We start from the raw sequence: 13,644 nt of genomic DNA, 5'->3' as shown, positions 1-13,644 counted from the left end.
GTACATGTCTTGAAACCCAAAGGCATTCGCACACTGTTCCTCAGCGCAAAGCATGAAAAGAAGGATTGAAAACGTGCAAGGACACGATCCGGATCCGCATTGCATGCGGAAAAGAGGAAAAAAATTACGTTGGTACGCCGGGATGGGGCTTATGTGACCTTGCAGACTACGTCAGGGTAGAGTCATGTGGTACCACCCCCAGCACCTAGAGATGCTGTGGCAAAGAAAAATTTCCAGATCCAATTCTTCGTTAAGGAATCTGCGGCTAGTAGTCTCCATCAGATAAGTAGATTTAAGTTATGTTGCTTTTTTACACTTTGTGTTATGTCTGCCTTCCCAAGTCATTCAGAATATGTTAAGAATATTATATTCGTTGCATTCTTTTATGTACTATTCGAGGGCTGCTCAATCTTCCAAACAATGTGTACAACTGCCATTACAAACTTTCAACTTGGATTTGTTATTAAATGGCTACGGCTACTACTGCAAGACCTTTCTGTTCAAAATGGGAAGCGGATAAATCTACTTTCAATGTGGAATTACTCTTGCACTTTTTTCAAAGCGTTTAATCCATAATGACATCTCTAAGCATGGACACACAGAAGTGTGATATTCAGAAGTCTAGACATTTCTTGATAGACAAACAATTATGTAATGCAATGTTTTTTTTCATTAATAGGAGAATTTAATGAGTTCCGTGCATGGAACTGGACTCCATTTCACTCAGTCTGAAGGTGTAGTGCAAGTGTACAGTGAAACTAATCTACAACATGCGAATAGAGGTCATCAGCCATTCTGTACCTTTATTTTTATTTGTTGAATTACTTGTCGTGGTCTCTAAAGGAGATTTGTCCTGAGCGACCAGTGTCCCTTCCTTCAAACTGCTGGATGACATTTCTACAACAAAGGCCAAAAAGAAAAATCGGTTTAAAAGAAGAAATGCAACAAAATCTGGAAAGTAAATTCATTTCAGAGATAACAGTCTACATTAAAGTTAATTGAATATATTGTTTACCAGAGAAATTATCTGCTAAAGACTAACATGTTTGCAACAGAGGGAAGACCTTTAAACGCGTAAAACACTTGGTTGAGGTCTTATAACCGTTAGTCACTGAAATGCTGGTGTGATAAGATTCCTACATGTCAGTCAGAAAGACTAGGTCTTTCTTCTACTCACGCTTGCTGTTTCCTGTTCTTCCTACACAGCGGCCGGGCTTGGCTCCGCCATTCCACTGCAGTTACCGACCGGCCGGGCTTGGCTCCACATCCCCCAGCATCCTTTGGGGCCAGCAGCGACACCTGTAACTAGCGCGCCAGGAGGCCATAACGCACCCGCAGGTCCTTCGTCCCGTGAGGGCGCGCGCGGGACGCGCCGGACGAAGCCCGGACTAAGGGCGGACAGTCTAAGACAGTCCGAGACAGGCAGAGACTGGGCCTGTTACTCTGCCCAAAAAACGGAGGTGAGACTTTGTCATTGTCGTGGGTTATTCTGGTCAATATCATTACTGTTCCTGTCCAATTGTGGACGAGTTGTATTGAGGGCTTGTAACTTTTCCTCCCGACGCACCCATAGGCGGCTTCTTTTTGGGTAGGAACTGTTCACTGGTTTAACGTGTGTTATGTCTTGTAAAAAGATATCCCCTGTTAAAAACACTATGGACAACTACTTAGTCCAGGTAGTTGCTAAAATCAACAGTGAAAGGAGATCCTCACTTGGGCTGGGTGTATCACCTACATAAACTACACAGATTGTGCCGTTACCAGACCTGGCCCAATTTCCTGAGCTAGTCAACACTAGTAGTAATGCAGCTGTTATACCTGACCAGGCTGATAACGTCGCAACGATCCAGTTAGACTGTGTAGCATTAGACAGTGATAACAATTAGGAAGTTGAACAACATGTATCTGAGGAAAAAGCCCCCACTCCAGTGCCTGCACCACGTACTACTAGAGGTGCCAGAAAGGGACAGCCCAAGCGTGGAGGGTTAAGATCAAGCCGGAAAAAGCCGGCTTCCCCTCCCAGTAAGTCCGTGGTGGAGGATGATGGAACAATTGATGACGAGGTTTGTATGTCTATAACTAATGATCAATTTAAGAATCTGTTGGACATGATAGAGACCAAGATACAGGGAATAGTAAAGCCGTTGGTAGGTAAAATAGAGAAGCTCACTAAAGAGGTCAATCGTTTAGGGTTTTTACTGAATAACACCTTAGCAGAAGTAGGTAAACTGCCCGATGAAGTTGCAAACAGGGTCGAGCAAAAGAAGGGCCCCTCTATACCGGTGGGTGGTGGGGTCTTCCCTATATTTGATCACCCGGTGGCTCCCCTGGTATCCACACTGGATGGTGTGCAAGAGAAAGCTGTCCCTCCAGTTGTAGCTTCTGCTCCAGAGCCTGTGAACGGCTCGGTTGAGCTGATAGTCGAGGCCTCTCCTTTGGTCTTGGTACTAGCTAACGTCCCCAAATTGGCCCCAGGCCAGGATGAAACTACTTCATCTTTGTTGTCTAAAGCCCTACATTGGCTGACAAACAATATGGTAATAACTCCCTGGGGTAAGCAACAATTGGCAGAAGAACTAGTCAAGGCCAGGAGGGTAAAAAGATTCCGGGGTGATTGTGTTGTTTTACATTTCTCAGAACCAGAGGTATTATCCAACATACTGCCCAATCTCCTACCCCCCACAGCGAAGATCCACTGAGATAGTCCCACTCACCTTAGATTACTTTTACCATCGTAGTGGGAGGTTTTCTAATAAGAGCATGTTGAGGACGAAGTGGAATGTTGTTTCAACGAAAGGGAAGAGGGTAGCGCAGCCCACAGATTCGGGACTAAATTTGGAAAATAGGTTCCCAGCTCTCTCTAACCTAAACGACTGTGACTGACTTCTCGAAGGCAAAAGTGTAGCACCTCTAGCTATTGTTGATCAGATCTTATTTAGCTTGCCTGCCCAGAATGCCAACTGCCATAGTAATGGGATGATGGGTAATCCAGTAGCGACAGTAGCAGGCGAATCTAGTATGCAAACCTTACACCTAAAGCGCCAGTTGGTTGCATGATTGGGGTAGCTAACCTAATCTCCTGGAATTTGGCTGGGTTGTCCTCTAAACTAGATTGTGGGGACTGGCTTGGTTTTGTTTCTCAATTCGACGTATGCATTTTCCAGGAGACCTGGGCATGTGAACCGGTCTTTGAGTTAGGATACCTGAACTTCTCTGTGCCAGCTGTAAAGGGCCTGAAAGGTAGACCAATGGGGGGGCTCACCATTTGTATTCAACAGTCCCTAAAATTTTCAACTAAAAGTATAGATACTAGTCATAATGACATTCAGTTGATCAGGATAACTACTGATACTCTTGGGTCACTTGATATCTATAACATATATGCTAGGAGTGCCAAGGGTGGCCGATCCGATGTATTAACAGCCTTGGATAACTTTCTGGATGTTCATTCCCACGAGAACAACATTGTTATAGCAGGTGATCTTAATCGGATGTTTGAGCCTTTGGTTTCTGGAGAGGCCTCCACCGGAGCTGAAGAGGACTCTCTGAGGGGTATTCCTGAGTTACAACTGAAGCCAGTTACTTGCTGGACGGAGGACCTCAATGCAATGTGTCTCGAAAAAGGTCTGAGAGCTATGAATGGAAGAACATTGCGGGATAAAAATGGCTCTATGACTTTTGAGAACGGGAGACACAAAAGTAGAATTGACTATGTAATCTGTAGTTTGTCGTTATGGTCAACCCTCTGTGATATGGAGGTTGTCGCGAGACCAGAGAGTGACCACAACCCCTTATGCGTGACACACAAATGGTGGCCTGCTGAGACAAATTCTAATTGTACGAATACTCTTGTTCCACCACCGATTGTCCCAGAGAACAATATGCGTAAGCTCAGATGGGATACTGTAGTCAACAATCAACAGGCCATTGATACTATTAATTACGAAACTGACCAAGCTATTTCAGCTTTGGAATTGATTAGCGACTCTTCTTCTGGCTTGGGGGACGTGGTCAATATTCATGACACCCTCTTTGCCAAGATCAAGGGGCATTTCTTAAAACCTGTTAAGCGAAATGGGGCAATGGTCCGTAAAAGTGCGAGATGGTATAACACCGATTGCAGGGAGGCACGACTTGCCCTTGGTCTTGCCATTAAGAGGAGAGAGCCCGTGTCCATCTGCCTAGCCAGAAAGGCTTACAAAGCATGCATAGTAAAAGCCAAGAGAGAATGGGACGAGCAACATTAGTGCAAATTGAAAAAGGCTAGCGATAGGAGGGACTCCTGAGTGTTCTGGAATTTAGTCAAATGGGGCAGCCAGAGAGTTGAAGCATCTCCAAATAACAATGTATCACAAGAGGCCTGGGTAGAATTTTTTAGCTCACAATATACTCTTAATACCCAGGCTACAGTTGAGAATAGTTTTATTATGACCTTTCCTCAAGGTAACCTCTTTACCTATAAAGAGATTATGTCTGCTATTACTGCAGTGAAAAGAGGGCGTGCTCCTGGCTTAGATGGTGTACCGGCTGAAATTTTTTTAAATGATACAGATCGTTGGTGCAAATATATCTATTTGCTTATTAATTTTATTGCTAAGGGAGCGGAGGTCCCTGCTTCATGGAGAGGTGCAGTGATCATCCCTGTGTTCAAAAAGGGAGACCGTGCTCAGCCATGTAATTACAGGCCTATCAGCCTCATTGATACTGTGCAAAAAATAGCCGGTCGTGTGGTTGTAAATAGGCTTCTCGAATGGGCAGAAGATAACAACATCCTATCACCTTTCCAAGCAGATTTTCGAAGGGCAACAAGTACGGTGGACCAAGTGTTTCGCTTCCAATTGCTGCAGTGGAAGACCGTGGTGCTGGGGGGAGGCAGCCTGTATGCGGCTTTTATCGATTTGCGGGCTGCCTTTGACCTGGTTCCGCGGGCAGAACTGTGGCAATTTCTACAGAGTTTGGGGGTCCCGAAGGAATTACTAACCCTGATAATACGCCTGCATGAGCTCAATTTTGCTAAAATCCAGTGGGACTTTCCCGTTGAGCGAGGAGTTAGACAAGGGTGTTCAATGGCTCCAACCTTGTTCACTTTGTTCATAAACGGTGTCGTCCCCCGTTTGGTACCTGCGCCAGTTGACGCTCCTTCTCTTTCTGGTCTAAAAATCCCTATATTAATGTTTGCGGATGACACGCTAATTCTATCTAAAACCCCTAGTGGTTTGCAGCGTGCTCTGTCGATCTTTGAGAACTTTTGTGGGGAACATGGACTTGAGGTGAACGCTACTAAAACTAAACTCATGGTCTTCAAGCCGCATCGCAGTTTTAAGTCCAAAATTATGATGAATGGTCGGCCATTAGAGTTAGTTAACTCATTTACATATTTGGGTATCCAAATTGCTGACAACAACAAGCGGACTCAGTACTTAAACATTGCTATACTGCGACATAAGCAATTAGCGGGCGCCATCAACTCAGAACATAGGAAGTCCCTGACTAAACCAGTTAAACCAGCTTTGTTAGTTTACGAAGCTAAGGCAATTGGGTCCGCACTTTACGGTGCAGAGATGTGGGGCTTTGAAAATCTGAATTCCTTGCAAGCCTCAGAAAATAAATTTCTGCGGGTACTTACAGGTACACCTAAAAGCACTCCGCTGTTGCCTCTTCGATATGACCTCGGCAGGAAACAAATTAAGGATCTGGCCAGTTTACACCCGATTTTGTACTGGCGAAGACTCTGGACCACTCCCAAGCTCTCCCATTATGCCGAAGGTGTTATGGATGTCATCAAGGCTGACTGCTTCCATAAAATTAGCTGGCTTAACTCACTGAAAGCTATATAGTTTGAGCTTGGGTTGAGTTATTTGTGGCTGGATCCTGCTGGTGCATTATTCCCCACAAAGACTGTCCTAAAAAATGTTTTCTGGGAAAATGTTGCTAATAAGAGCCTAAGCAGCTCTAGCATCGGGTTTTTGTCCATGTGGGATATTATCTCAAAGCCGGGTGACAGGAAGATCCTATTTCAATTAAGAGCTGGAGCACTCCCTATAAGAGCACTGATTGTTAGATGGGGTGCAGGGGGAAGTGACATCTGCCCAGCTTGTGGAACGGGGAAGGAAACACTGGGTCACTTCTTGTTTTCCTGTAAAGTCTATTGTGCACCAAGGCGTGTCTGGTTGGCACCTATGTGCAGGAACCTTGGGAACACTTGTAGTTCTGTAGCCCTGCGCATCATATGTACGAGTTCCCTCACTTGGATTTCGATAGCCACAGCAAAATATGTTGGTTGGGCGTGGGCGATCAGGCAGAGACTGCTAGTTAACTAACTATTCTCGGTCTGTAAAATTTGATTCCTCGAATTTTTTCTACCATTGTTTTTTAGATCACCAACGTTCTATATCTTTAAACAATTTTTATAAATGTATTAATCTTTAACCATTGAACAAGTATTGTAAAGTAAATTTTTAATTGAATGTATTTTAGAGATTCAATAGTGCTGTCATTGTGATTGACTGTAAATTTAATTCAATTTTAATATTGTGTGTATTTTTGCTTTTATGAGTAATTACTCGAATAAAGCACTATTTGACTTTGACTTTGAAGTGAAACTAATCTCTACAACATGCGAATACAGGTCATCAGCCATTCTGTACCTTTATTTTTATTTGTTGAATTACTTGTCCTGGTCTCTAAAAGAGATTTGTCCTGAGCGACCAGTGTCCCTTCCTTCAAACTGCTGGATGACATTTCTACAACAAAGGCCAAAAAGAAAAATCGGTTTAAAAGAAGAAATGCAACAAAATCTAAAAAGTAAATTCATTTCAGAGATAACAGTCTACATTAAAGTTAATTGAATATATTGTTTACCAGAGAAATTATCTGCTAAAGACTAACATGTTTGCAACAGAGGGAAGACCTTTAAACGCGTAAAACACTTGGTTGGGGTCTTATAACCGTTAATCACTGCAATGCTGATGTGATAAGCTTCCTACATGTCAGTCAGAAAGACTAGAATTTCAAAAGGTCATCTGGATAGGCTGGGCTCGCTCCCCTGTCATCAACCTTGCTCTTTTGGTAGGTAGCTGTCCCATCTGCAGGTCGACGTTTCGCAATGTTTACCAAAGTTATTTGCCCACCTGATTTATCCTTTGCCCTAAATTGTCGATGCCCGTTAACGTTGTCCGACACCTCTACACAGTTCTGGCTATTTAGCAAACAACAGATTGGTTGCTCTTCAGAATTGGTGCTTAAAAGCTTGAATAGTCAGATTGATGCTTAGGAATATTGAAGAACATTTAATTTAGGTTTAAAATTCTGCTCATCAACTGTCCTTAACTGTTCATACCTTAAGTCTTCGGTGAATGTGCAACATTAGTTGTTGAACAAGTAGATGCGCATATGCACTATAATTCATATAGAAAAACTATATTTTACTGCAAATATAGTAAGAACAAATGGAGACGGGACATTTATTGCCAATTTGTGTACCAGGGACACACATGCTGGCTTCCTGTTTAAATTCTATCTATCTTCTTGCATAAGTAGAGAGCTACAATTCTTTTAAGGTCCCCAGAGGGCAATAAGCGAGGAAGAAGGGCTTTGGTAAAACTGCTCAGAACCAGATCTTCTAAAGCAGTTTTGCACAACCCATAGATGTTTCATCGTGTGGAGAAGCGTGGCTCAATGGTTAGAGCGGTAGTCCCTGATGCAGAGGTCTGGCCCGGGACCAGGGTTCAATTCTCGCCTCAACAGTTCTTGGGCTCAATCTCCCTGGACCTGATAGTTCTCGCCTCGGTGCATAGTCTAATCATGGGTCCCACTCTGTGGCTCTGGGCAATAGCTTGCTTAATCTCCACAACGGCCCCAGCAGCGCTTGAATGCCTGGTTTCACCTTGGGGGTGCCCAGGAGCGGACATCTCACAGGAAAGCCAGGAAGGGTTCCACAGCGGTATGAATACAGCGCTACGAGACCTCTGGGTAGAAGGCGCTATATAAATACAAACACATTTACATTCATCCATGTAATTACAAAAACGTGAGCATGGTTCTACGAAATCATCATTTGTAAGACCCATATCAGGCCAACTAGCCATTATACAGGGCCTTTATCTGGATGAGTGTTTAATTCTGGCATACGTGATTGAAAGTATTGTAAAAGTGAGATGGATAATTTTAGTAAACATGGAGCAGAACTTCACTCTCAATCAATCAATCAAAGCATTTATATAGCGCACTACTCACCCAGAGGGTCTCAAGGCGCTGGGGGAAGGGGGTCCTCTACTGCTAGAACAGCCAGGTCTTGAGTTGCTTCCTGAAGGCGAGGTGGTCCTGGGTCAGGCGGAGGTGGGTCGGGAGGGAGTTCCATGTCTTGGCGGCGAGGTAGGAGAAGGACCGTCCCCCTGTGGTGGCTCTTGGGATGCAGGGGACGGCGGCGAGGGCGTGGCCGGTCGATCGAAGCTGGCGTTTTGGAGCGTAGAAGTTGAGGCGGCTGTTAAGGTATCCTGGGCCTTGGTTGTGTAGGGCTTTGTGTGCGTGGGTGAGGAGTCGGAAGGTGATTCTCTTGTTTACCGGGAGCCGGTGCAGGTCTCTCAGGTGTCCGGATATGTGGCTGCGACGGGGGATGTCCAGGATGAGTCGTGCTGAGGCGTTCTGGATCCGCTGGAGTCTCTTCTGGAATTTGGCAGTGGTTCCGGCGTAGAGGGAGTTGCCGTAGTCCAGCCGGCTGGTGACGAGGGCCTGGGTGACCGTCTTCCTGGTCTCAGTGGGGATCCACCGGAACATCTTACGTAGCATGAGCAGGATGTTGAAGCACGACGAGGAGACGGCGTTGACTTGTCTGGTCATGGAGAGGGAGGAGTCCAGGATGAAGCCCAGGTTGCGTGCGTGGTCTGTTGGTTTGGGTGCGCTGCCTAGGGCGGGGGGCCACCAGGAGTCGTCCCAGGCGGAGGGTGAGGATCCCAGGATGAGGACTTCCGTCTTGTCAGAGTTCAGTTTCAGGCGGCTGTTCTTCATCCTGGAGATACTATACGGGTTTGTGCTTGAGAGCCTAGGAAATCACAACTGGGTAACTGCTAAATAATCTGCAGCATTGCTGGGCAATTCAGTGGTACTGTGCATTCATTGGCATTTAGATAGATAACCCATTTTATTTCCTTGTCCTTGTATTTGACATGCCTTTGGTCCCCAAGTGTTTTAACTCTCAAATTCGAATATTAAGTGTTTTGAAAGTTACGCACGGGAGGAATTGCACGTTTTGACTGGTTGATTATGGACATAGATTACTAGAGGATTGCAATGCATATATATTTTAATTTTAGTAGACGAGAGGGGCTGGGGGTGAGCGGTAATATGTGCACACAGGGTGGAGATGTTCTCAGATTCAAATTGAGCATAGTAAAATACATTCTTTCTATGGTAGGTGGCGGACAGCTCGCTAATACCCCTACACTGGCTTTGCTTAGTCCATTTGAAAGTTTGGCAATCAGCAGATGTGCAAAGTGTTTAGATACTGAACCTAGGCTGATGCACCTAGGACAACAAAGTGAGAGGCATGGACAGAGGCTCCAGGGGTGCAAAATACGGAGTAGGGACCTTGGGTGATTTGTTTTAATATCACAGTGTCTATTGAAGACTGTATGTGGCCCATTCTATGGGGTTCATCCAGTGCGCTCAATTGGCCAACATGACCTCTGCTGAGGTCATACAGGATTGTCATGTATTCGTAGGTGTTCTTGTGACTGTGATAAGGTAGGATTGTACTTAAGCGTGCAAATGCTGAAGAGACCATTTTTAAAACGACAGTAAAGTAAATCAATTAAATGTGGTATGAGAACCATAGTGATCCTTTTTAAGTGGGTGGAGACGGACAAAAGGATTTAACTGGAGACGAAGCAGGCTATCAAATATAGTTAGGAAACTTGGTAGCCATTAGCCCAGGTTTTAGTTTGTAAAGAAAGAAAATGCCCTTTCCAAACCACAGAGATTTTCCGTTTGACAGACATTTTTCTGAATGTACAACCTTCATCTGACCCCCACCACTTCCATGCGCTCTCCTTTTAATATTTTAAGTGCTCCTCATTCCAGATGAGGCGCATTCACCCGAGCTTGGTAATTTCTCAAAACAAAGATCAATCATTATTACTCAGTTGTTTTGACCGGACACTGTACCCGTTTTACATTTACATCTGTATTTATCCATATTTATTTGTGCTTATTTTGTTTGCCTTCATTCATATTTGTTTGGGTTTATTAGGAAAACAAGCTGCAATTAGTATAATTCCTTGTTTATTTATGCCATTAATGTGCACTCATACGAACATTAGTTTTAATGTTGTAAGTGCCCTCACCTAGGATACATGATGCACAAGCACTAATATAAAAAAAGTGCACTCCGCAGTTGTTTAAACTTATTAGGAAACCTCTTTGTACATTAACAGAAACACCTTTGAATAAGCACAGTCACTGGCCTAGTAGTCATGAATAACTGTACTGGAAATTGTTGAAGAAAAAAAAAAAGACCCAATTCCATTTTAATCTGCTTTTAACAAGACCTCGGGAAATGATGGGTCTCTGTATTCATCTTTAAAAAAAAATCCGTAAAAATATAGAACTGGAAACCTCAATTCGTTTTTTTGATAATCTATGTCTAAATACCATATTCCTTCTTGTGCCCAATACTGAATTATATGGCATGGGACAGGCTTCTGGCTGGAACCCATTGGAAAACGTAAAGCTCGCATTACTTTATTTAATTTGAAAAACAAGCCTTGGTTTGTGAATAGAGTTTTATATGAGTGCCTTTAGGAGTTAGATTCCTTCTATTTCTAAGGCATGGTTCTGTCCCTGCATGCATGCCCCATTTGTCTGCAGTGTTATATTTCTGGCTACGTTCCAGTGGCATACTAATGTGATATTCGTGCCAGGGTGAGCACAGTATTTTCCTTCCTGGCCTGGCAGTGGCATATTTCCCTCTTGCGCATTCACCTCTATATTTGAGGGCAGTAGAGTTACAAAGTTGTAGGAAGGACCATCTGAAACTAGGGAGTCAACCTGAAATGTAACGAACAGAATGAAACTGTGCTTGAAAGAAAATCAATGAAAACGGCAGTGGTTGGAGTTAATTCAACTCCCGCTTGTCCTGGTGCACATTTGCTCCAAACGTGTCGCTTTCACTTTAGCCGCCGACCTGGCATGCGTGGTCCTGCATGTTGCAATTTCTTGTAGACTCAGCCTGTGTGAACCTACCTGTACGAGAATACACTTGTGGAATCCTTGTACTGTGTTTACAGGCCTGTCCCACTGAGGTATGGGATTTCTGCTTACCACTTTTTGGGTCGAACAGCCACCACTGGGGGGGGGGGGGGGCGGATTCCTGTAAACGCCCTCAGTCCCCTTCCTTCACCTTAATTCTCCACCCACCCCGCTGCCCTCTCCATCCTGTCTGGTGTACAGGTTAACGGCATTAAATGACCCCTCCCCCGCCCCTAATTGTCCCCTGTAGGTCCAGGATGCTGGGCGGTGGGGGAAGGGCTTCTTTGCAGTTGGTATGGGTTGCTCCTGCCACCGATGGGCCATTCTCGATGCCACGCCCCGAAAAACAAAGTTTTGGTGGCAACCCAGCACTGGGATGGCAAAATAGGGTCTAGTTATTCATGGCTTTCTTGTACTTGGGAATACAAGGGTATTAACCAGCCCTCCTCGTGATAAGCCACTGAGACAGCAGAATCCCCCATGCCCACAGCCCCTCCCCCAGCGCCTGTGCCATATGGCATCCTGCTACTCTGCTCGGCTACCGTCCTGGATTGGGTCACCCTTTAATGTGATCATTCCAGGAAGAGTCGCGGATGCCCTGCGGTCTGGGGCCTGCTGTATTTGAAGGCGGCCTGGTAGCCAGAGGGGGCCAATCCAGGCCCTGGCCTTAGAGAAGCACAGAGTTATGCCAACTCATCTCTTAAAGGTCAACACTCACTCATTTTCGCCAAATGACCCAATATGGCAAACTTTTTTTTATTGTCTCCCTTCCAAAATGTGTGCACATTAATAATACATTGAAATGCAGTTCCTCGACTTTCTGTACAAAAATCTCTTTGCTAAGAACTTATCATATCCCTCCTGTTGTTTCCAAGCGATGTAAATAAGGGACGTTAACTATCACACACATTAGTGATATTACATTTAATGATAGAAGGCTGGGAGGGTGAACATGTTTTATTAGGACCAAAATAGTGACCTGCAAGTCGGCCAGATGTCAGCAATGAGCATTTAATTGGTGGAACCATCTTGCTGGCTAGTGTAGTCAAGGTACAAAAATCAATGGGGGAAGGGATCACTTGTCCTGAGTAACCAGGGTTTTGTTCTCTTATTCGGTTCCGGTGCAGATTAAACAAGCATTGGAAATGCAATAGGTCTCGCGGTAGTAAAGTTTGAGCTATAGGTGTTATTTATTTTTTTGTTTTTTATTTATGTGTTTTTTCTAAATAGCTAAATTAATAGCTTTCTTCTTTACAAAGCCAATAGTTATAATTTTTGTAAATGTGACACCTCTAGCATTTGTAAAGCAACATGTTTTGTATTAACGGGACTTTATATGTGACTTATATGTATTGATATAAAAAAAATCAATGGCTTTAAAAAGAAATTAATAATTAATACGTAAATAAAATGGATTTTATTTTATATTGCCAATAGCTTAAAGTTTATTAAATATATTTAGTGAAGATGCTGTGGTTGCGCTGAGTGAGGGTGAGTGAGGGTGAGTGAGGGTGAGTGAGGGTGAGTGAGGGGGAGTGAGGGTGAGTGAGGGTGAGTGAGGGTGAGTGAGGGTGAGTGAGGGTGAGTGAGGGTGAGTGAGGGTGAGTGAGGGTGAGTGAGGGTGAGGGTGAGGGGAGTGGGGAGGGTGAGGAGGGTGAGTGAGGGTGAGTGAGGGTGAGTGAGGGTGAGTGAGGGTGAGTGAGGTGAGTAGGTGAGTGAGGGTGAGTGAGGGTGAGTGAGGGTGAGGGAGGGTGAGTGAGGGTGAGTGAGGGTGAGTGAGGGGAGTGAGGGTGAGTGAGGGTGAGTGAGGGTGAGTGAGGGTGAGTGAGGGTGAGTGAGGGTGAGTGAGGGTGAGTGAGGGTGAGTGAGGGTGAGTGAGGGTGAGTGAGGGTGAGGTGAGGGTGAGGTGAGGGTGAGTGAGGGTGAGTGAGGTGAGGGAGGGTGAGGGAGGGGGGTGAGGGTGAGGTGAGGGGTGAGGGGTGAGGGTGAGGGTGAGGTGGGGTGAGGGTGAGGGTGAGGGAGGGTGAGGGTGAGGGTGAGGGTGGGTGAGGGTGGGTGGGGAGGGGTGAGGGTGAGGGGAGGGTGAGGGGGAGGGGGGGTGAGGGTTGGGGGTGGGGTGAGGGTGGGGGGGTGGGGGGGTGGTGAGGGGTTGAGGGTGAGGGGGGTGGAGGGGGAGGGGGGGGGGGGGGTGGGTGAGGGTGGTGGGGGAGGGGAGGGGAGGGGGAGGTGGGGGGGGTGGGGTGGGTGGGGGAGGGAGGGAGGGGGGGGAGGAGGGGGGGGAGGGGAGGTGGGGTGAGTGGGGGGGGGGGGGGGGGGGGGGGGGGGGGGGAGGGGGTTGGGGGGGGGGGTGGGGGGTGGGTGTGGGGGGGTGGGGGTGGGGGGGGGGGTGGGGTGTGGGGG

General features: G+C 45.8%; 1 protein-coding gene across 1 annotated transcript in view; it reads right to left on the bottom strand.

The window, feature by feature from the left end:
• TDRD6 (tudor domain containing 6) overlaps positions 1–13,644 on the bottom strand; it is a 2,323,386-nt gene that overhangs the window by 1,694,204 nt on the left and 615,538 nt on the right. Inside the window, exons 8-9 of the mRNA XM_086926239.1 lie at positions 6,648–6,743; positions 802–897 (exon numbers count right to left, since the gene is read on the bottom strand). Of these exons, the coding sequence (XP_086782365.1) occupies positions 802–897; positions 6,648–6,743 (192 nt within the window). The remainder of the gene's footprint in view (positions 1–801; positions 898–6,647; positions 6,744–13,644) is intronic.

The sequence above is a fragment of the Lissotriton vulgaris genome, chromosome 6, assembly GCF_964263255.1.
Source record: "Lissotriton vulgaris chromosome 6, aLisVul1.2, whole genome shotgun sequence".
Lineage (NCBI taxonomy): Eukaryota > Metazoa > Chordata > Amphibia > Caudata > Salamandridae > Lissotriton > Lissotriton vulgaris.
This window is presented reverse-complemented; position numbering and strand designations above follow the sequence as displayed.